At 33.8% G+C, this 25,089-nt stretch overlaps 1 protein-coding gene across 1 annotated transcript; it reads right to left on the minus strand.

Moving 5' to 3' along the window:
• Positions 1-1,017: 1,017 nt before the first annotated feature.
• On the minus strand, positions 1,018-22,073 carry ZSWIM2 (zinc finger SWIM-type containing 2). Its single transcript, XM_024561576.4, is given in 12 exon segments — positions 1,018-1,489; positions 1,492-1,560; positions 1,563-1,675; positions 1,677-2,152; positions 3,495-3,648; positions 5,615-5,724; positions 6,110-6,194; positions 9,127-9,378; positions 10,415-10,625; positions 18,434-18,474; positions 20,557-20,633; positions 21,823-22,073. Coding segments are annotated over 12 exon segments (1,875 nt in total). The 5' UTR covers positions 21,988-22,073; the 3' UTR covers positions 1,018-1,367.
• Between the last annotated feature and the right edge of the window lie 3,016 nt (positions 22,074-25,089).

A 25,089-nucleotide genomic window follows, 5' to 3' on the forward strand; every position in this document is an offset into this window, starting at 1 on the left:
CCAGGTAATAAATGGAACCCTGAGAAGCATCTGGCTTGTGATGGGTCCACTATTTCTTCAGATCCATAGCAATTATTTCCCCAGCCTCTGGAAGTATAACTGGGAATAACATACTAAATAATTAGTACACATCCCACACTGACTTCTTGGCTTTTGGGATAAGGGCAATCAAACTCACATGGAAGCCCCTAAAACTGTTCCCCAAACTCAACCAAGAAATAAATCTAAAATAATATTACATTCCAAGGGGCATGGTAGAAATTAGCGTCACCCTTAAGAATCTACAGGTTGCATAGTTGTTGGTTCGTATCAGATATTCATTTAATTCACCACCGTGGCCCTTGCAGAAACCAGAAGGATCTTGGAAAGAGGACAGCAGACTGTTAAACAACAAACTCAGTGAAGTGGTAATCCCAACAGCAGTGGCTGTGTCAGATGTGACGTTTTTGCTAGAGGAGGTCAACATGTCTTAAGATACATGACATAAAGCCACTGGTATGGTGAGTGCATCCTTTCTATTTCAGTGAAAAAAGAGGTTCATAAAGAGTTCTCATTCCATGGATAAGGCAAAAGTACACATTTATATTTTTGCCATAAGGATATGTTAACTCTCCTGTGTGAAGTGAACATTGTAAAGCAATGGTTAATTATTTTAGAAATAGAGCGGTTTTTAAAATGTAGGTCCTTTAATATTGTATTAAGAAATTTGCTAATACTTAAAACCATTATAAATGTGCATAGCTTATGGTATTATAGGTACATTTTATTTTTATTTCATGTATAAGAAAACTAAGGAAATAAAAAACTGCCATCTGGAATTACTTATAGATTTGTGGTGATTATTATTTTTAATTTTTTTTCCATTAAAAAAATTTTATTGTTCAAGTACAGTTGTCTGCCTTTCCCCCCAACTCCTCCCACTACCCCAGCCATCCCCACCTCCTTCCCCTGATTCCATGTGGTGATTATTACTGTAAGAAAATGTAAAACATACACAAGTACATGGAAAGAATCCCATTATATGTTTTCAGGTGGAATGTTTGAAAACAATGATTCGATGCAAGGAAAAAATATTTCCTTAAGTTAAGCAATAATGATTATTTTAATCGGTGTAAAATGAGACATAAAAGTTCTAAAAATTATTCATAATTAATAGCATCCTGAACATACTCATCAAGACATCTAATGCCTTAAGTCTTATAAGGAGTGGGCTAATTTCCTTTAAGTGTAGACAAGTAGGCAAAATGACAAGAGAATTTTATATATATTTGTCAAAAGTACATAGTGTTTTATGTTCTACAAATAAAATCTTTTATGTTAAATATCCAAATATTAAAAAAATTCTAATGTTGGTCTAAAGTATATTTTCATAACTGAACTCCTTCCAATGTTAAATACAGCTCAGGACTTCTTTTATTTAAAGGGTGAGATAAAGACTTTCTGCATAGATGACATTTTTGTTTTTTCCCCATACAATTATCATGCTTTACTTAGTTGTATCCCAATTGACAATAAGACTTAAACCTTCTGGAAGTATTTGGCCTCCTATTTTACTTTCATTTTAGTACCAAGAATCTTCTTTAAATTGTTGTTAGCATGTTTACCGCCTTTGGTCATCTTTTGGCTTTGACCACTGTGGTATTTTCCCTTGATACATGTGCTTTCTCTTCCACTGAGATACATGCTTGGGAGCAATAGAAGGAAAAAATGTTTGAGATAATATTCTCCCAACATTTCTAGTGGGTAAATCTTGAAGATACCTGGGGAAATGTTGGCTAATTTTATATTCATAGATTAGTTTTCTTAAATTTGAATCATCTAATTTGACAGATGAGTGTGGATCATCTGTTGTTATATTCTGATGGCTATCTGTGGAACTTTGAGGTGTATCCAACATTGCAGAATTATGTTGATGGATGCTAGGTAAAATTCCAAGTCTATTTTGCTTTAAGACTAATCCAGTACCAGGAATAAAAAGTCCTGATTCTTCCTGTTTTGTCAGAGGACTGATGGCTGTGTTTGAAACAGAGTGAGGTACGCATCCATTCACTGCTGAATTTTTCCAGATTAAAGGATTATATATAACGTGTCCATCAAGAGGGCATGAATTGCACTTGTAGAATAACCAGCTGTCAATACATTTCCTATGAAACTTAAAAGAAAAGGTTGTAAATTAATCAGGGGTATAATTATCTTATTTCTAATGTATGTTATCTATGTAAATTTTCCTGTTACATTATTGTGTTACTATCAAACTAGCCAAAATAGAAGGTAATTATAATTTATCTAGTTTTGTGAAAATATTTCAAAGAGGTTCTCTTAAATATGTTATTGGTTATGGGTTATAAGTTTCTTGAAAATAAAATGGTAAAACCATTATGAATGTGGCATAGCTTATAGTATTATAAGTATATTTTATCTTTATAAAATATATATACCTATATTAGGATGTCCATTTTCAACATTAAAGTGGAAAGACTTCTATGGATATAATTTTTGTAATTTCACTTAAAACTATTTATTCAATTTACTGCCATTAATTTTACTGTCTCCAATAAATAAAGATTAAACAATAAAAAGTCATAACCAACTAGAGTTGAAAATTGATCTGATGATGGTGATATATAAAATCAATCACATCCCTGGGAAGAAAGACTATCGGACATTTCAGCTAAAGGTGACTCTATAGTTATTATTTATTGAAACAATTTCATGTCACCAATTTGTACTTCTTATTTCCTTCACCTTTGTTACCCAGTCCCCCAGCGGTGCCCCTCCCTTCTTGCAACCATCAGTCTGTTCTCTGTATCTGTGACTGTGTTCCTTTCCATATTGGTAGTTACAAAATGGTTACGGGGATGTAAAACACAGCATAGGGAATATAGTCAATAATATTTTATTAACTATGTATGGTGCCAGGTGGGTACTAGGAATATCGAGAGAGAGGATACTTTGTAAAGTATATGATTGTTTAACCACTATGCTGCACACTTGAAACTAATACAAAAATAATAGTGAATGTACACTGTAATTGAAAAATAAAATTAAAAAAGAAACAAGTTTATTTCAGAGAAAACCTGGTTACCCACTGCACAGTGATTAAGCAACATAAACTTTGATTCCAGTGATTTCATTTAAAATAATAAATGATGTTAAATTAAGCATGTTTCATCCAAAGAATCACAAAAATACATTCAAAATTTTGTATTCTATAAGCTTTTCCTTTTTTACAGATAACTAAAGTAGATAAAAGACTCTAACTTAAAGGGCCACTTTATCTTTCGTAGATAGTGTATACAGAAACGGGTCCTCATGAAGAGGAATCCATTCTCAGGGGCAAAGCTGCCTTTTCAGTCGTCTCTGCCGCAGCTCCTCTGCACATACTGTTCAGTTTGAACATCTGTAAGTAATACAACTAAGAAGTGCAAGGCTTTGTCACTTTATTTGTGAAAACTGGCCCTGCAGGGAAAACCAAAGTAAAATGTGACTTCTACCTTGTGAGTACATGGGAGCAATCTTATATATTGACCAAGACAAAACGCCTTCAAACAAAGTCGACACTGGTAGCCCGGAGCGAGCAGCATACTGTTCTTTGTGACCACTAAGAGAGGCAGTGACTTTACCGCGTGTTTTGGTGTGTAAACCTGGCTGAATGAGAGTAAGCAGAGACATGAATGTTCATATGTGATTACAGATCAGGAAGTTATCCATAGAACAGGTAATAGCCTCCATAAAAACAATGCATATAAACCCAATATTTTCTCCTGAAGATAATAAATCTCACACATATAAAGTTAAAAAAAATCTATAGTTATTGATCCTGAACACAATGGATCCAACTTTAGCATCAACTTTTTAAAGAACCAAATTTAGTCATTTCAAATAAAAATACTAACCTGAAATTTTTTGATTTGTGCTTTTTAATGTAAATGACACAATAATAGAATTTTGATAAGAACCACATACTCAAATTACTACAGTCTGAGCCAACACTTAAGCTTTTTAAAAAATTTTATGTTTTTAGAAAAATACAACCCAATCTACTCTGTCATCTGATAGGAAGGTGCACAGTAAGCCACATTAAATATACTAGTTCGCTAAGATAAATCGGTAGATCATAATCTATAAGGAAATTCATTCTCCCTTGGGATATATGCTTACTACATTGGTATTGTTAGACTGTGTTTACGAGCCTCTAAAAGTACAAAGCCCATTTTTGTACCCAAAGTCATAACCAATATAACTAAGATCATACATGTCAATTAACTGCTATTTGATGCCCTTAGCAACTGATAAAACAGATATTTAAAAACAAAAGCTTGGCTAAACAGATGCATTCCTATTATTCAAAAGTCATTCAGAACAAACTTCAAATATATTCTTCAGTAAAGCTTATGCTTCTTATTACTTCACAGATATACTTTCATCATGCTACAGAAACTGCTTTTACCACAGGGATCTAGTTGTCAACTAAAACCTGTATATTTTTATTATTATAGCTTGTTAACCACTCTTATTCATTTTGAAACTCTCTCCTTTTACTACACTTTCTCTGTCCTTCTACCTCTAATGTTCTCTGTCCTCCCCCCACAAATCTCCTAAACCCGTAGTTACACAAATTGTCATTCTGATAGGTGGAAGTGTGCTACCTACCCAGGGCCAAGGGAAAAGGAGATAGAGAGCCTTTGTATGGGCTCATTCTATACCTACAGGCAGAAACTGCTCCATGAGAACTGTGGTCTCTAATGTGTGTGACGCACCCACAGAGCATGGGCTAAGTATCTACTGGGTTGGAGAGAAATATGTATGTCTATATATGAACGAGCACATTTTTGTTGGGTTAATTCACTGAAATTATTTTTAAAAATTATTTGTTTTATCCCATTTGTTAAAAATGATCTTTTGTGTATATTTTACAATGTACCTAATATGTTAATAAAAATAGCAACTTTATTATCTTTTAATTGTTAAGTAGTATGACAAAAGGTCTGAGGCCTGTCCACTAGCAAATAGCCCAATCTGTGCTCGGAAGTACAATCAATCTGCTTAGCACTCTTCCTCCCAGGGGGTGGAGGAGAGGGGGAACGAGGCAGAAGAGACTTCCTTCCCCTGGAAGCCAGTTATTTCAAAGCAAATCTCAAATCCCCAACTATTTTTTTTCTTTTTATCACTCGTCAGTTTTAATTTTACATTTATTAAGATGATCATTAATTACTGAGGAAATTGCTATTTCCCTAATACCCAATACAATTTCTGGTAGAATGAATAATAATTATAGACAACATTATTTGAATATTTATGGTGTGTATTAATTCATCTCATACTCACAAAATCTCTGGGAGGCCGGTTTTAGAATTATCCCCCTTACAAAGATGAAGAAAATATGGCAGAGAGAAGTGACGTGACTAGCCCAGGAGTCACACAGCCAGCTTGTGGTTGCACCAGGCCTGAATTTAAGCAGCCTGACTCCAGAGCCTTGCTCTTCACTTGCACACAGTAATGTCACCTAGTACATAGTAAGTGCTCAATTTATATTTATTGAATAAGGAAATGTATGAAATTATATAAATATCCCAAGTCCTAAAAGAAATACAAATTTCACTGAGAATCTCACCCTTGTTTTTCTTGAATGTGTGGCATCTTTTCTTCCACATCATTTTTAATGTCTATATTTACAATTTGACTTGATCTTTTTTCTACTGATTTCCATCTTTGATTTCTCTTCTGTGATAGGTAAAAAGTAAATGTTACTTTGCAACTCATAAAAATTTTTATTTTGTGGATTAGAATTAATAGGGTGCATATCAATAACATGATGTGATACGTCAATTGGTAATGTTGAAGTCTTTTAAAAAATGAATTTTCAAGCTTGATGGCTTATGATTTATGTATAATATTATGTTTGTTATTGTGTTGGATTTTATAAATTACAAATATAAGAACTGGCTGCCTTGTACATCCTTATGAAAAAGAGTTTCCCAAAAATTATGGTCTTTGGTTTTTACTAAAATTCACTTAACTCTATTCCCGAGTGTTATCTATTTTTATTATCTCAGATTTATTTTACAATAGGACAAATACGATATGAAATTCAAAATGCATACTGTACCTCACGAAATGTGAATGAGTGAGAAAGATGGCAGCAGCTATCAAAGCACTTCTGGCATAAATGATATTCTATACATTTGGTACACCTAAAAATGCAAAACATACAAGAAAAAATCCAATTATTTTGATGGTTTTTGATGAAAAATTCTGGGCAAAATTTCCTGGGGACTCTGCAGATATGACAAAACCCATCCTGAATGCCTCACCGTGTATTAGTTTCCTATAGCTACTGGAACAAGTTACAACACATTTAGCAGCTTAAACAGTACCTATTTATATTTTCTTGTTTTGGGAGATAGAAGTCTGACATGGGTCTCAATGGGCTAAAATCAAGGGGTTTGCAAGGTTGCATATGTTGGATGCTCTAGACAGATCTCTTTCCTTGTCCTTCTCATCTTCTAGAGGCTGCCCACCTTCTTAGCTTATCTTCCTTCATCTTTAAAGCAAATAATACAGCATCTCTCTGTGCCTTTCTTTCATAGTTACATTTCCGTCTGACTCTCTTCTTCATTTCCCTCTTCTAATTCTAAGACTCCTTGAAATTATACTAGGCCCAGGTAATCTGGGATAATCTATTTCAAGGTCAGATGATTAGCAACCATAATTCCATTTGAAATCTTAATTGCCCTACAATATGTAAGCAAACATACAGGTTCTGGGCATAAGGATGGAGACCTATTTGGGAGGGCATTATTTTGCCTACCACATATTTCTTCCATAATGTCTCCCTGGGTACCTCAGCTTTCATTTATCTCTCTCTCTAAATTCCCAGGATTAAACAGCCTCGTAGGTATTCTATCATTTAATTATGCAGTGTTTTCCAATTGTTTCATGAATGCTAGAGTTATACTTAGCAGGATACTTCTTGAAAACAAGAATTGTATTATATTCTCTCTCTTCACAAAATGGAAAGAGGCATATATATAAAGTTTTCAATAAAAATTACTGACATATTTAAAACTTCACTTTCCACAAAAGTTCACTCACAGATTTGTATCATTTATAAAAATGTTGCCACAGCAGAGAATTCTAATTTACTTGTAGCAATATTCACTAATAAAGTAATATTTTGAGCAAATAACTAATTTTCTTATTCAAGTTACCTAAGCTTTAGAAGACTATTTCCATGAGAAATCTGGGAAACTATGTCCTTCAGTCATCTTAGAAGCAGCAAGTGTTAATTTATTCATTATTACTGTTTATACATACAGGGAAGATTAACAATTAACATTAATCAATCAGAGCAATGGTGTAATTAATTTTATAATGCAAATGATGCTGGGCTACCAAAAGTTAAGCATTTCTATATTTTCATCTAACTATGATATTTTTGGTATTAGCTTCTGAAAAGATAAGTAGCTATAATGTAAAACTCTAAGAAGGACCTGAAAAGCTTTCCAGTTTATCTTGTCTCCTACTCAATCCATTCCAAAAACTACTGGAAATAGATTTTTTAGGCCAATAACTGATATGTTAGCATTTGAAGAAATGGAAGTTAGTGAAGTCAGAAATGTTGGAAATTTATTCTTTTATTTGTAACAGAGGCTTGATACAGAGGTGAATGACTGTGAGTTAAACCGAAGAGAAGTTACTTTCAAAGGAGAGTGTAGACAGCATCAGACAGGGAGCGGGACAGTGGGGAAAGCCTGCATTGAGGGGTAGTGAGAAGAATCATGTATGATGAGAACAGAAAGGGCAGTCAGCTCAGAGTGACAGAGGAATATACACACACAGTCATTGACAAAATACTCAAAAGCAAGATTTAAAATCATCTACCAAAACCACACATTAACCATTTGAGGGACACATTACTAGAAAGAGTGAGAGGTTTACACTGTGGCTTTCGTATGTTCTTATCCCCCACAGCTGTTCCTCTGAACATTTATTATTTTTGCCTGTAACCTTAGCTCTTTATTTTTCTGATCCATTCTTCTTGAAAAATTCAATCACTCAGACAATGGCTGCTAATGCCAGATATGAAGTCTTCCCTTTTTCTAAAACCCTTTTAACCAACATTCCTAAACCTAGCTGAATACCTCCTACTAAACCTATATAAACACTCTGCCCGTCCTCCTCAAGTGAAATACTCCTTCGTAGTCTTCTCAGGTCAGCTGCTTTCCGATAAAGACTTTTGCTAATGGTGCTCTAGTTAATTTTCTTCTATGTGACACGCGGAGAGAAAAAGGACTAGGAGAGTTCAAAGGAGAAAGGTTAGGGGGATGAAAACAGTTTCATGGTTTCGTTAGCAGGCTTAAAAACATATGTATTGGACTCATTATGTAATTCCACGAAGACTGAAAAGTAAACTGATGTATTTTAGCAAAATATTTAAGCTTGAAATAAAATATTTTCTTCGTAACACACAGTGAACTTAAAATTTTGATTAAGAAAGCACAATTTCCAAAGCAGAGCAATTAACTGATGTTTTAGGTGGCAACTGTGGGGGAAGTCTGGAGATCATTCATGAAAGTAATAGAAATTGCTTTCTCTAGTAAGTATCATGTTGAGGTATAAGACAAAAAAGAAAACAAAATAATGCACGCGCTGCTATTTGGAGCAGGGGAACTTGATTAAATATTCAGTCAATCTAGTCAATATCCCTCTGGCTCAATCCTAGGCAATGATTTTGGCAATGATCTAATTGGTAGTTCAAAGGAAGTTACAGAGGGTGAGCAGTCTGTCTAGCAAGCTCTGGAAATTTATCTAGGACAAATTCACAAAGCCCGTGTCTGGAATTTCCAGGCCAGTATACTACTTCAGACTCCCAATCTGGACAGGAGTGCAAAGCCAATATCCTTGTGTAAGTGAAGAAAATAAAACAATTGATGATCTCAGGTACTGGGATGACATAAATTACTAGACTGGAAATCCTAAATAAGTGCCCAGCAATGAAGGAAAACACACTAAATAAAGGAGGAAAGGAAGAAGGCAGGCTAGATGACTGGTACTCTGACGCTCAGAGTTTCCTAAAGTTAAAAAAAAAACCAACTTGCTTGTAATTGTACTGATGACACTTACTTATAACACTTTCCCTCAATTGGAAATTGTTGACAGTTATTACAGGGGATTCCAAGTTGTCTGTCCAGTTGCTCTTTCTCAGCTGCAGCTACAAGTTTGCTCGAGTTTCTGAATTCCTCCAAAATAAGTCTTAATGGTGCAAACTCTTTCCTACACAGAGGACATTTCAACATAGAAGTGTTTGATATTGTATCCTGATAATTAGCTAAGATCTTCATGCATTTTATATGCATATTATTGCCACAGCCAAGCCTGTTAAAATTAAATAATGTTACCATTTGTAAATGCAAAGTTATATATATTATATAAATAAAATTTTCTCTGTATCATCTTTACTTCCCATAAAAATAGACTGATTTTCTAGATATAGCTTGATTACATATGTAAACACATACCCTATCTTTTCTTGTCTGCCTAATCTAGCATCATTAATTTAATTTAGTATATCAGAATTCCAAACAGATCCCCCCATTCCAATAAAATTATGGTTAAAAATGTTCAGCACTAAAATATTTTTCATTTGTAAAGTGAGAATGCAATAATCTTAACAAAAAAGAACATTATAATAATACTCATTGCTTTCTAAATAAAAAGCATCCCCGAAGGCAGAGGAATAACCTTATTTTTTCTAGAAATCACACAATATGTGGTAGCACCCAATAAATATCTACTGAGAGAAATAGTATTTGGGGAAATAGTTAATACATTTTAAATATACAATAAAAACAGTCATATGAAACACTACAATGTGGATGAAAATTTTGGCAGATGATTGGGAATAAATGAATGAACAAGTTCAACAGCAAACAGTTGTCCAAATTTTGCAAGTCCAAGTGTATTGAATTGTTGACTATGACACTCTCAATAAACATTTGTGTGAAGTTTTGAATGACTTAAGTTTAAAAGTATGGTTCAGAAAAACTGAAAAGAATTTTTATCATTTAAAGTAAAACAATCTTTAGTTTCAAAAACTCTTTGTAAATACTCTATACCATGGCATGTGTTCATGTGTTAAAGCAAAAATGTAAAAATTACTCCACTTTAATAAACTTAAAGTGAAAAGGGGAACGAAGTGGAATTATGTTTTAATTTTCACCCTTTAAAATGTAGCCCAGAAATATTTAAAGAAAGAGCAGGACCTCTCACAACCTGTATGTTAGGAAGCAAAAGACCAATTGAACATCATTGTTTAAATATATACTCTTTCTCTATCAACATGTCTCATAATGGAATAAATGATAAAAATTAAATTAGAATTTTTTCATAAGTTTTAATTTTAAAAAATCACCTGCAAAAAGTGACAGGAAGCCTTTTCTCTAAAAGTATTTCTTGACAAATAGAGCAGATATCATCTGAATCAATTTCCTTCTGTTTAATGTATCCGTCTTCTTCGATATGTGAGTTTTCATCATTTTCTATTTCTTGGGGAACTTTAACTTGATGTGTTCCCTGAAGCAAGTCATTGATTTCTCCTTCCATGAGACCTAACTTCAGTGCATCTAGTGAAAAGTCCCAAAGTATTAAAATTCAGTAGCAAAATTAAAGACACAAAAATGTAACAATTTATGCTAAAAGTTAACATTTTCTTTCAAATATCAGAAAGACAGTTTTGGTTGAATTATTACACTCAACTTTACCACTTTTTTTGTAGTCCTTTCTAGCTAAACGGTCGGAAAAGAGTCTTTTATAAAAAGAATGGAAGTTGCCTCATTTTTCTCACTAAAAATGGTCAGTGCAACTAGTGCATTATAAGGGTTTTGGATTATTAATTTTATGATGCTGTGATAGTGTTCATCTTTGGATTGGTTATAATTATGTCTTACATTTTGATCTGCTCACTTTTCCATGAACAAGTATTTTGTCAACATTCAGAAATATCAAAAGAAATGGGGCATGGACACAAAGGGAAGTAGGGGTACTTGGATAATATTAATGTAATTAGTATTTGTTAGATTACTAAATAATAGGAGAGCAAGACTCCAATAATTGTGCCTGTTCTCTTGTCTCATTTTTGTGCCCCTAAAAGAGTGTGTTGGCTGCCACATCCTTCACAGTTTTACTAAATATTCCTCAGGACAATCTATTAGAAACTATATTGCCTGTACCCTTGGGATACACATTCTTTGAATTCTGAATTTTCTCTGTCTTGCTGTGTTTATAAGAAATTGCATTCTAAGTACATATAGCTTTGATCAGGGCATCCAAAATTCCTTTATTTTCTCAGCTATCCTTATGGTTCTTTTGCTTTTCCTCTCCTAAGCATGCCATAATTTAAATGCCAGCTGTAATTGGTCCCCTTGAGTTATGATATTCACTTTCCACATTCTTTAATACACATAGATTTAAATTATTTGCAAGATAATGAAAAAGCTTCATTTCCTGGTAACTCTTAAAAACTGAAAATACTGACAACAACAGTTACATTTCAACACAGACATCTCTGTTCCCTGTCTGAGGAAGGGTGGCAGGTGGGATGTAGGAGGGTATCAGACTTTAATTAACAATCACTTCGGAGGATGGGGGTTATTTGTCACAGAGACACAGCAACAGCTGCTCCTTCAAAAAATGGGGAGTAAAATGAAGAACAAAAGATTGTACTTTTGAGAACATAGATTCTGTAAGTCAGAAGAAATACTGAAACACAGAAGTGCATAGGAGAAGCTGGTCATAAACTTCTACATGGTATAACATGAATTGGGGAATAAAAGGGAGAAACAAACTCTTTTCAAATTAATTTGAAAAAAATTAATGTATGAGACTATGAAAGAATATACTTTTAAAGAGAAGAGCAAGGCAGCTAGTCTTATGAGATATCACAATTTCTTACAAAACAGTAAGTAACAGAACGCACAGAATAATAGCCACTTTGAAACAAGGATGAAGAGAAACACTGTTACACTATTCAGTTACTGATGTTGAGTGAGATAACTGGGAAGCAATATGGAAAAAATTTAACTAATTCAAACCAAATATCAAACTCCAACTTATACAAACACAACTACATATGGATACCATAATAAACAACAAAAATAAAAAAGAAACTAGTAGAAAAAACCTCCAAAAGACTGTTTATCTATACTATGGAAGAAGGACAACTTTCAAAGTATTGAAGCAATACACGTAAAAGGTAAAATGATCAGATTCAAGAACTCAAAAAATCCATATGTATAACAACATTTAAGAAAGCCATACATAAGAGAATTATGACATTAGGAAAATATTTGCAAAGAGGTGTAATTGCTATATCTAGTAAGAGTTTGCAGTTATCCCAATAAATAAATAGCCAAAGTTCACAAAACTCACACATGAAGTACAAATAGTAAAAAAAGACAACAGAAGACATTCAATTCCATTAATATCAAGGAATGGTGAGTTAAAATAAGAATGAGGTGCAGATACAAAATATAACCTAATGAATAATAATAAAAAATACATAGAATGTTATATTTTATTTGCTTATGCTATTTCTTTTTGTATTTTAAGTTATTTTGAAGCACCCTAATCTTCTACATTAGATGCATGGGAAAATGGAAACCATTTTCTTATTTAATTTACTAGGTATGAATAGATTACTATGTATCTGGTATTTGTATCTGGTATTTTATTCCCACTTTGTGTGACTAAGTTGTTTTTCCAGCATTATAAAAATATCATTACCATTTCAAAATATTTCTATATATCTTTAATTATTTCTTTGGATGTTTAAATATGTTGTTTATCTCTTTCATTATATGTGTAACCAACATGGTTACATATGTCCAGAAAACAAACAAAAGTAGCAGAAAATTGATATGTTGCCAAAACTGTAAATCAGCAAAAGTATTTTAAAGACAAACTTGGAAATACATATGTGTAGCATGCTTAAAAGTATTAATACTTAAAAAACAAAAAAACCAAAACCCTGAACTTATACAGAGAACAGATTGGTGGTTGCCAAAAGCAGGGTTGGGAGGTGTGAGAAATTGATGATGGTGGTCAAAAGGTACAAATGACCAGTTATAAAATACATTATTCATGATGAATATAGCTAATAATATTGTATTGTATATTTGAAAGTTGCTAAGAAAGTATATTTTAAAAGTTTTCATCACAAGGAAAAGATTTATAACTTGTGGTGATGGATATTAACTAGACGTATTGTAGTAATAATTTTGCTACATATATACATTGAATCATTATATTGTACACCAGAAACTAATGTTATATGTCAATAATGTATAATAATATAATAATAACAATGATGTTATATGTCAATTGTATCTCAATAAAATTTAATACTTTTGCTCTGAGATCCAATTAATGAGATTTTAGGCTAAAGAAATAACTGAAAGAATAAAAAGCTTCATTTACAAAGAAAATAACAAGTAGAAACAAAAAGCAGGAAACAGAATTCCCATAGGCTATTAGGTATACAGAAATACAAAGTCAAAAAGGAAAATAAAAAATAAAAAATTTATTATATATTTGTGGTGGGAATTGTAAAAACTTTCCTTTAATACAGTTTTTATTGTATCTATAAATATTTAATTTAAAAAGGAACAGATGGTTTTGCTAGACATTTAGAAGAAATTATTAGATGAGACACCTAGGTTTTGCTGGGAAATAATTTGTTGGGTGATGGGAAAGAATAATCAAGTGTTCAAACTGATATAAAATTCCTGTGTATTCATTTCTGTAGGTCTTCAAAAATAAAACTGAGTCTCAAGTTTCTGATATGCAATACTAGGGTGCAAATAATTGTTCCAGATTTGGTTTAGAAAAGAATCTATGAATGACTTTCAAAAGATTCTTCCTTCATTACTAGTCACCATCTCCTCCACACTTATGTAGACACTTACAGATTCTAATGAATAACTGTTTATGGCTTTCTTTGAGTTACTTTAATTTTCATGTATATTTATTCTAGCTTTTGTTGAAATAATACATTTCAAGGTCATTAAGACTTCTACTTTCCATGAATACTTGTGCACAAAGAATTTTCTCCTTGTTGCCGAATTGAAACTTCTTTTCAAAATAGGAATATAAAATATCTTCTATTTTAGTAGGAAATATAAATTTTCAAAATTTATATATGGAATTAATTTTAAGCATTAAAAAAATTCCCTATTGTGCACTTATATATTTATAAAAAGAATAAGACAGATTCTGCTTTCAAAAAGTATAAAAAATCATACAACATGAATACATTGATTTATATTAAAATTGCTACTTTTATAGATGAAAAATCTGAATATTCATAATTTACATGATATCATTTATAAAAACTGCCTAGCAGAGCTTCTGACTGATATATGGTGCAATAAATATTTGTTGAATAATTGGACAGAGCTGCACTGTCCAATGTGGTAGCCACCAGCCATATGTGGCTATTGAGCACTTGAAATGTGGCTAGTGTGGCTGAAAAACTGAATTTTTAATTTTTTTTTTGAGAATCATAAATGGATAACTGGTCATCTATAGTTGTTAGACAATTTATATGTGTAAATATTTGGGTATTATGGGAATCTATTTTTAACTGAATATCTTATGAAGTCTAAATGCAGATCTAAAGTATTCTAATGAAAATATAGAGTCTGAATTGACATGTTGTAAGCATAAAGTACACATTACATTTTGAAGATAGTATAAAAAAGCATTAAATATCTCATAATGTTTAGACTGATTACATGTTATCATGATGGTATTTTGATATGCTACATTAAAATAAAATATATTTAAAAATTGATTTCCAGTTTCTTTGTATTTTTTAATGATAAACATGGTTACTAGAAAATTACATACATGACTCACATTACATTTCTCCTACATGGCCCGATCATAGGAGGCTTGTGAAAATGATATGGAAAATAATGCACAGCAGCTAACATTTTGCAGAAGACATTAACTTCCAAAGGATAAAATGGAATAACAGAGAATAAAACAAATCTGTATAAAATCATGCAACCTAATCATTGTGTATGAAATGACTGGCAGAGAGGATGAAGGACAAAATAACTGACATTTCAGAAATAAATTTATTTAAAAATAGATTTTATTTATTTAGTTTTGGAGAGATGGGAAGGGAGGGAGAAAGAGAGGAAGAGAAACCATTGACCTTTCCACGTGTGGGACTGTGCCCAATCCACCGAGCCACACCAGTCAGGGCCAGAAAAAAACTTTTTGTCTATAGTGTGAAGGAGGAAGCAACAAAGTGAAAGTGCTGGAAACAAAGAAGCCACAAAGAATAGTATTAAGGGCTGATGAAAGTTGAGCAACGGTAAGACTGAAGATGGAGAGATAAGAACAGCATTGAGAAGTACAATAGGTAGGATGTCAACATAAGCAGGATTTGTTTATGACGGAGGTGCTTAAATATATGAGAGAGAAAATAAGAGAAGAAAAATTAAGAATCCCAAGGTTTCTAGCTTTGCAGACTAAAGAAAAAAGAAAGCCAATATGTGAGGTAGAAAATATAAAAGTGGAGCATATCTGTAAGAAATCTAGTAATTAAAACGCTATTGGGACATCCATAATTGAGTTGCCCATGAGGCAGCTAGAAATACTGGTGTGTTGATCTCACTGGTTATAATGGCAACAGCTGGAGACATAAAAAAAAAACCCCAAAAACAAAAAACAGGAGACATTTCTAAGAGAATATGTAGAGCAACAGAAGAGTACAAAAGAAATTGAAAAAGATACATATAAGTAAATTCATGTTCTATGTTCATGGAAAGGAAGAATTAACATCATTAAAATGTTCATGCTACCTGAAACAATCTATAGATTCAATGTAATTCCTATTAAGATACTAGTAGCATATTTCCCAGAACTAGAAAAAATATTCCAAAAGTTTATATGGAACCACAAAAGACCCAGAATAGCCACAGCAATCTTGAGAAGGAAGAACAAAGGTGGAAGAATTGCACTACCTGATATCAAACTATACTAAAAGGCCATAGTAATCAAAACAGCATGGTAGTGGCATAAAAACAGGCCAATGGAACAGATTAGAGAGCCCTGAAATAAACCCACACCTTTATAGTCAATTAATATTTGACAGAGGAGGCAAAAACATACAATGGACTAAAGATAGTTTATTCAATAAAGGGTGTTGGGAAAATTGGAAAGATACATGCAGAAAAATAAAACTAGATCACCTTCTTATACCACACAAAAGAATAAACTCAAAATGGATTAAGGACTTAAATGTTATACTCAAAACCATAAGAATCCTAGAAGAAGACATAGGCAGGAAAATTGTGGGCATTTCTTGTGGCAATATTTTTTCCTGATATATATCTTCAGGCAAGGGAATCAAAGAAAAAATAAACAAATAGGACTACACCAAACTAAAAAGTTTTTGCACAGCAGAGGAAGCCATCAACAAAATGGAAAGATAGCCCACTGAATGGGAGAACATATTCATGATACGCCTGATAAGGGGTTAATATCCATAATGTATAAAGAATTTATAACTCAACAGCAAAAATAAAATAAAATCTAATTTAAAAGTGGGCAAGGGACCTGAATAGATACTTCTCCAAAGAGGACATACAGATGGCCTATAGATATATGAAAAGATGCTCGATGTCACTACTCATCAGAGAAATGCAAATTAAAACCACAATGAGATATCACCTCGCACCTGTCAGAATGGCTGTCATCAATAAATCAACAAACAAGTGTTGGTGAGCATGTGGAGAAAAGGAACCCTTGTGCACTGTTGGTGGGAATGAAGACTGGTACAGCCACTGTGGAAAGCAGTATGGAGTTACCTCAAAAAATTAAAAATGGAACTGTGTTTTGACCCAGCGATCCTACTTGTGAGAATATAATATCCTAAGAATTCCAAAACACCAATCAGAAAGAATATATATACCCTTATGTTCTTTACAGCATTATTTACAAAAACCAGGATTTGGAAGCAGCCCAGGTGCCCATCAGTAGAAAAATGGACAAAAAAGCTGTGGTATATTTACAATGGAACACTTGCTACTCAGTTGTAAAAAAGAAGGAAATCTTCCCTTTTCTGACTGCAGGAGTGGACATGGAGAGTATTATGCTAAGTGAAATTAGCCAGTTAGGGAAAAACAAGTACCATATGATTTCACTTATATGTGGAATCTCATAAACAAAATAAAGTAACAAACATAACATAAACAGACTCATAGATACAGAGAACAGAGTGACAGCTGTGAAAAGAGAGGGGAGTTGGGTGGCTGGATGAAAAAGTGAAGGGATTAAGCAAAGAAAAACTCATAGGCACAGACAGCAACAATATGGTGATTCCCAGAGAGAAAGGGGTTGGGGGTAGGTAGAAGAGGGTAAAGGGGAAATAAATGGTGATGGAAGGAGTCTTAGGATGGTGGACACACAATACAATATGCAGATGATGTGTTATAGAATTGTACACCTGAAACCTAAATAATTTTATTAACCAAAGTCACCCCAATAAGTTCAATAAAAATTTAAAACAGAAAAATCCCTGTGGAACACTACTATTAATTTATTATCCAGTATAACTTTTAAATAGCTACAGTGGTTGTACTTACATAATAGCTGGGGGTAAATGTACTTGTCTTAATAGAATTGATACTCTTTGAATTAAAAGAAATGAAAACTGATTATCACTTTAATGCTTTATGTATATTCTGAACATTTACTAATAAATTTAAAATGCTGTTGCAATTCTTAGATGGGTATAGTATAGGTCAAATAACTCACTGACTTCAGAAAACACTTATAATGACAGTATCTTAAATATAAAGTATAAAAATTTAAATAACCTGTACTAAAAATATATTTTTTTCATTTTTGAGGGCTCTAGAATTTAAAGTTACACAACTCTATGCCTGATTTTAAACTCAATTTAAGTACCAACATAAAAACTATTTTCCTTTAAAATATGTATATTTTTTTGCATAAAAACTTCAGTCAGTAAACATTTTTGAATGAAATTATGTGTCATGTCAACTGTCTATTTCTGGTACCTAAAATTATTTTTTATCATAATTAAAATAATTTAATACAGAAAACTGTGAATTTTTGCTTAGAACCCGAGAGAAATTTTTTCTACTGAATAATTGCCATTGTTTTACCTCTTTTTTTAAAGTGTCTTTGAATTTGAAAATGCCATATGAAGTTACTGTTTTTTAATTAAATGGGGAAGAAAAATGTTCTAGCTGTCTTAATTGTAACAAATTGGGCTATAGACAGCTGTTAGATTGTCTAGAAAAATAACTGTCTAAATTTAGAATATATCTAAATACAAATTATTAAATTTACTAACCTCAAATTAGTAAAATAAATACAAGCACATATAACTTACATTCATGATTCCTTGGAAGCTTGAATTTTTTCAACAAGACCCTAAAGTCACATGTAGAAAAACAAAATAACAACAAAAAAAGCCATTTATTTTTGATATAACCTCAAAAGATATTTTTTTCATTTTAATTTTAGAGTAGGAATGACATTATAGAATTTGTACTGCTGAATGTGTAGGGATTAACTCAAAACTCTCATCAGTTTTCTATTATAGCAGTAGTTAAATTTACATTTTAAAATAAGCGTATGTAAAAAAAGTATGATAAATGGAAACAAAAGACATTTACAGTAAAGAGATTCTGCCAGGGAGAGCCCATGCACTCCTTCATGATATAAAGTCCTTCACAGAGAGAGGCTAGTGAGGGAATTCAGGTATTCACAGTACTTCCTTGAACTTTCCCAGAAGTCTCCTACTCCTAGAAATGGAATACTTTTCTGGATAGAGTAGCAAATGATTGTTTTCCTACATACACTATTATTATGTATGAGAGAAATATTTGCAAATATCACCAATTAAAATAGAATATGGCAAAAAATAGAATATAGCTATTTTTTAAAAGTGGAAAATATATTGGGTTGGCCAAAAAGTTTGATTTTGTAAGATGGCTGAAGTAGCACTTGGTTGTCTTTAACTTCACTTGAAAAAATTTTGTTAGATTGTGTTGTGACAGCTATCATATTAGCATGCATTAAAAAAAACATCAAAATTGGTGAATTTGTGTAACCATTTAAATATTGAAGATGGAAGAAAATAAGCAACATTTTTGGCACATTACGCTTTATTATTTCAAGAAAGGTAAATACACAACTGAAGTGCAAAAAAAAAAGATTTGTGCAGTGGATGGAGAAGGTGCTGTGACCGATGGGACGTGTCAAAAGTGGTTTGAGAAGTTTTGTGCTGGAGATTTCTCGCTGGACGATGCTCCACCATGGGGAAGATCAGTTGAAGTTGATAATGATCAAATTAAGACATTGATTGAGATCAACGTTATACCATGCGGGAGATAGTTAACATACTCAAAATATCCAAATCAATAAAGTTATTGGTGAAAATGAAAAATGTGTCTTTTATTTTACAGAAAAAACTAAGTGAACTTTTTGGGAAACCCAATATATTGAATTCTTACTGACTATATTAAGTATATTTTAGTATATTAAATACTTGGATTGTATTTCCATCTAGTTTATAGTTAATACACAGGGAAAAATGATTTATATTACATAAATAACAGAACAGAATGCCCTTGCCCTGAGGTAGCTGGCATAAAATAAAAATGGGAAAAACCTATTTTAAGTATAATAATAAAACCAAATTGCAAGCTTTGAAAGGACCATATTTTACATCTTTATGCTAACTTGAGTAAATAACTTATATTAGTAGGTGCTCAGTAGAAACTGGTAAAACAAATAATTTGGTAAATAAAAGCACAAGAAATAACAGATATTACAGATTTTTAACCTGTAAACAAAAGCACTGGAAATATGAGATACACACTATTTTTTTAATTTCTTGATTTTTTTCTCTCAAATATCAATCATATGTATTCTATAGTAGTATAATTAATGAGTTGTTGGTATAAGTATAGTAGGTAAACAAAATGAATTGAGTTAAACTAAAAGCAAATAGGTTTTTTTTTAATTTTTGGGACTCCCTTACAAGTAGACTCTGACACTAGGGGAAAAATTTCAGATTTGACAGAACTAATCTTCAGTGAAGTCCTACTTCTATCTGAAAGACTCATAGTCAAATGCTTATTGAAAAAGGAAAACAATAAATTAAAATATATACATAACAAACCACACACTTGTCAGTGATGTCAATCAGGGAGTTTTTTCCTGTCTTATAAGTTAGATTTCACATTTGTACATAATAAGAACCTAAAATTGACTTTTTCTTATTAAAAACATTAACATTCAAAACATGTCATTGTGACAGTATGTTTTTCAACTGAAATCTTACTTAAAATACCCTAAAGTATATTGATAAGCTAAGACCACATTACCTTTATATTTTCCCAGCACCAAATTTCTTTAATCTTGCAGTACTCAAACCATGAAAAAGGTAAAACATGTAATATACTAAGATGTTCCCTTGTGGAAGATCTTCATTACAAAGTCACTCACCAGCATATATGCCTACAGAGCTCCCCTTTTTTCTGAAATGTGGGACAGTTACAAACATGAGGATTTCCTAGAAAAACCTTTAAAAGAAAAATGCAGACTTTTAAAAACTCCAGTTAATTTTTAGAGTTGGAGTAAAACTAAATTAATAGATAACTAGATTAAAAGAGATTTCAAGAAGTAACTTAGTTTAGGTAACTCTGAAACATTGAATATCATCTAGAAGAACATCTTATTTCTCTACGCCAGTCTGATTTTGCACTTACCATATTCTTTGCCCTGGTTAACAACTTGCATTATCAGTGAAGAGTGTTTTTAAAAGATCTACACTTAAGCAAGTGGAAAGAAATCTACTTTTAAAAGCTTTAAAAATCTATGATTATTTTTTACTAAGAGGAAATTTTACCTTGCAGTGAAGCTAAAGACTTCTTTTGGATTTTGGGTTCTTTTTTCGTGCACTTGACTTGGTGTTTACTTTATTTAATTTTATTAAAGGAGAATAATTTTGTTCATCAAGTCCATACTGGCTAAAAACATGTATTAAATGCAGTGTTGTGAGCAACAAAGTGACAAAAGGATGGGTAAATAAGCACAGGTTAGTGACCTGGACTCAGTACTTAAAATGCCTCACTGAGTTACAAATTTCCAAGTCAGCTACTGAGAGGCAGTGCGGTGGCTGATTTTTGAGTCGTGAAAGTAGATTATGCTAATGTTTGAAATATCTGTGGTCTTCCAGCAAAATTAAAAAAGAATTTTTATTCACTAAGATCTTTCCAAGGCACCACCACTTAAATACTTAAGAAAAGAATCTTATAGTTTCAGAATGACTAAAGAAAAACCGATTTGCAATATTTAGGAAATATATACAGTATGCAGATTGTAGAATTTTCATTTCGTTTCAGTTACAGGGCTAGTGACTGCTGACAATGAATCCCTGAACGTACGCAAAGCAAGCCGTACAGTCCTAGGACACGTCTCATTTTTTCAAGCCCAAAGATCACAGAGCCATCATCTTACAAGAGCTGGACGCAATCGGGAGCCCTAAGCTCCAATAACGACGCTTGTCTAGCAAATACTAATTCCCTCTGCAATACGCGCGTCTCTAGAGTCTGGAACACTCGCGGGGTGGGGGCGGGGGAGCGGGGGACGGCGGCAGAGGGTAGCAGCGAGCACTGAGAGGGCGGCTGGACGCAGGGGAAGCTGGGGGCACCCCGCGGCGGGAGGCCGGTGGGCTGGGCGAGGCGGGAGGCAGTCGGGGGAGGTAGTTACTCGAAAATCCCTGTTCTCCGGCTCTTCCTCTCTCAACAGGAAGCCGGTGGGGCCAGTCTCTCTTAGGAGGTAGATGCTGCTGCTCAGCGCCAGGCGCTGTTGCCCCCTGAGGCGGTGGTTCGAATGTTTTCTCTTTTTAGAGGTCGTAGGGTCGCTGCGGAGCATCTTGGCTGAGAGGAGGCGTCCGCGGCCGCGGGAGACACAGTCAGAGCCGCCCGCTCTACTTGACAACCGCTGGCCCTCCGGTTGCCTTGGTGACGGAGGTTGAGCTCCGTGGTGTCCCGGCGTGCATTGCGCCGGGCTTTGCTGGAGACCGAAGTGTGGGTGGGTGTGGCTTCCTCAGTTCGCGCCCGCCTCCGCTCCTTCCTGAAATGATGCTCGTGAGGGAGTATTTCTACCAATCGGCTGGCTGGTGTAAAAGCTGGCTGCGGAAGGCGTAGCCGTCAAATCCCTCGCGTTCCTTCTGCTGGTTTCTCGCAGACAAGTCGCACAACCCGGATACAGTTTGGGCTCTGAATGCTAAAATTATCCTGTTTATCCCTTATCTTTATTAGAAAGCCCATACCCATGGTTAACGTTCAACAAAATTCGACAAACATTTCCCGATTGCTCATTATGTGCATAATCTGAGCAGTCGCTGGGGGAGATCAAAGGTGAGGAAAACAGGAATCTAACCTATGAAGCAAGACCCTTAAATCCGGATGTGTGCACGTGGTGTGTGTGTGGTCTGGAACCTGCATGTTTGGGTAAGAATGGGTTTAATAAAGTACAAGCAAAGAAGCTATATTACTGGAATCTCTATGAAATTGAAATCAGGAGATAGCCTCGTGGTAACATAAAGATGGAGGATATTTGTCCCATTTTATCAGGGGAGGAAACCACAACTAGATTATGTAAAGAGCAGGCCATGAAAGAAGAAGATGGAAATGGCAGCTTTCACATGAGATATCCAAATAAGCACCGCCAAATCCTAGGACTATGGTTTTAATGTACTAAATTTTATTTCTACTCTCTTATTCTGACTAATAACAACTAACATACCTATTACCATACTCCCAACTTTACCATCAATTTAATAGTGCTAGATGTTAGTTAAAGTAAAACATACACCAGGTAAAAAATCATATTGAAACCAAAAGAATATAAATTGAATTTACTTAGTTTCTTTATTAATAGATATAATTTAAAAACTTCAAAATAGTAACAATCTACACTTTCTGTATAACAAGGTTAAAAAGTTTCAGAGTGAAAGCATTTTATTCAACCATCATTCCCTCCCTTTCTTTTTCTCTATCTATGCATCTAGTCTGTCCAGAAGAAGGCTAGCCACTATTAATATAATGAGAATGGTTTGCACAACATTGGTGTAACCTGGCAGCAAAGGAGAGTGGACTGGAATGTGCATGCATGAACAATGATGACTTCACTGTACTAGTCGATGGGGTCGGCAGACGCTGTTGAGTGAGCACGTGTACTGTGTGGCCCTCACATTCAAAATGACTGAGCAAGTACTGCAATGAATCTGCATCAAATTTTGTGTTAAGCTTGAACATACCTCTGTGGAAACTATTCCGATCATTCAGAAGGCTGTAGCTATGGGCAACTGGTGACTGGAAGCTTCATTACGACGATGTGTCCACTCATGCATCACATGTTGTGCAGAGATTTTTGTGAAACATCAAATCACCCAGGTGACTCAGGACCCCCACAGCCCAGATTTGGTGCCTTGGGACTTCTGGCTTTTCCTATAACTGAAGTCACCTTTGAAAGGGAAGAGATTTCACACTGTCAATGAGATTTAGGAAGACATGACAAGGCAGCTGATGGCAATTGGGAGAACTGTGTGAGGTCCCAAGGTGCCTACTTTGAAGGGGACTAAGGCATCACTGTCTTATGTATAATGTTTCTTGTATCTTTTCCAATAAATATCTCTATTTCATATTATGTGGTTGGACAGATACCTTCTGGACAGACCTTGTATGTTGTGTATATACATATACACACATATAAAACTCATATATCTCCATATATATTCTATATCTCCATGTATATTATATATAATATATAGTTATCTAAGATTACCTTGAAAGTAGCTTTGAAAAAATAAAGAATAGTAGACAACTGTAAAACTGTTGTGTTTTACTTATTATAATTAGACAATGATACTCCATGTGTAAGTGACAAACAGCATTTTCAGAAAGGTTACATGTTTAAGACACAACAGTCATGTAAACTGAATATAGGTTTGTAAATTCCATTTTAGGTGATGGTAACAGTAGCAATATTCATGTTTTCATGAAAATTAAAAACAAAGCACAGATTGCTAGACAGAACTTCAGTCTAGCCGTAAGACATTTGTTTTTGTATCTGTCAGTTAAGACTTTAAAAACATTTTAAAAGCCAGGTGACTATCCCATATGTTTGCTTCATTTCTTAAGAATGTATGACAGGAGTAATATTTTGCAAATATTAAAGTATTAAGGGAGAATTAAATTCTCCCTTAAATTCACAGTGTTCCCCTCCAAGTTACATTCTGAAGCAGATTGCTGCAGAAAAGAGGAAAGTGGTTAGTTAGTGCTAGAAACAAATCATTAATGAATTTTGAATTTCATTAATTATGTTTTAGCCCCTTTATCTATACAATTTGGTCTTGAAAAAGTAGAATTAATAGGTTACTGTTGCTCCAGATTAAGATATAAAAAGCTGGACCTAGAGTATTGGATCTTGGAGTTGTGTGGAAGAGAATGCCCTAAGGAGGTGGAAAGAAGAGTAACAAGTCAGAAGTCAGCTACCAATCTCAACATGGGCACGTGTGTGTTGGTGTGAGGGTGCAAGTATGTGGCGGGATGGATTGAAATATTGAAATGGGTTTGGGAAGCCTGAGAACACCTGGGACGGGTGTGTGGGGAGAGTATGCTTACTTCTGGTATAGTGTTAGGGAGGTGCAGCTACTAGGAAACTTCAGCTTTTGGCTTAGTGCCCTAAGACATGGTAAGCGATATGCAGAGGTGCCAATGGGAAGAAAGATAGGTAAATGAACTCACTGTAATGCTGTCCTGCTCAAGGAATAAATACATCCAAATGAACATAGGAATTTGTGTTTACCCATAGAGAATGGGCACAAAAGAAAGGCATGATACCAGTATCTGACAAAGAGAAGGCTAAACTTAATGATTTCAAGACTAGAAGCAAATTGAACCAAATACTTAATAGTGACCAAGCAAGTTTTAACATTCTTCTCTGCTTGACTAAACTTGACTAAACTTT

The sequence above is a fragment of the Desmodus rotundus genome, chromosome 2 (assembly GCF_022682495.2).
Source record: "Desmodus rotundus isolate HL8 chromosome 2, HLdesRot8A.1, whole genome shotgun sequence".
NCBI lineage: Eukaryota > Metazoa > Chordata > Mammalia > Chiroptera > Phyllostomidae > Desmodus > Desmodus rotundus.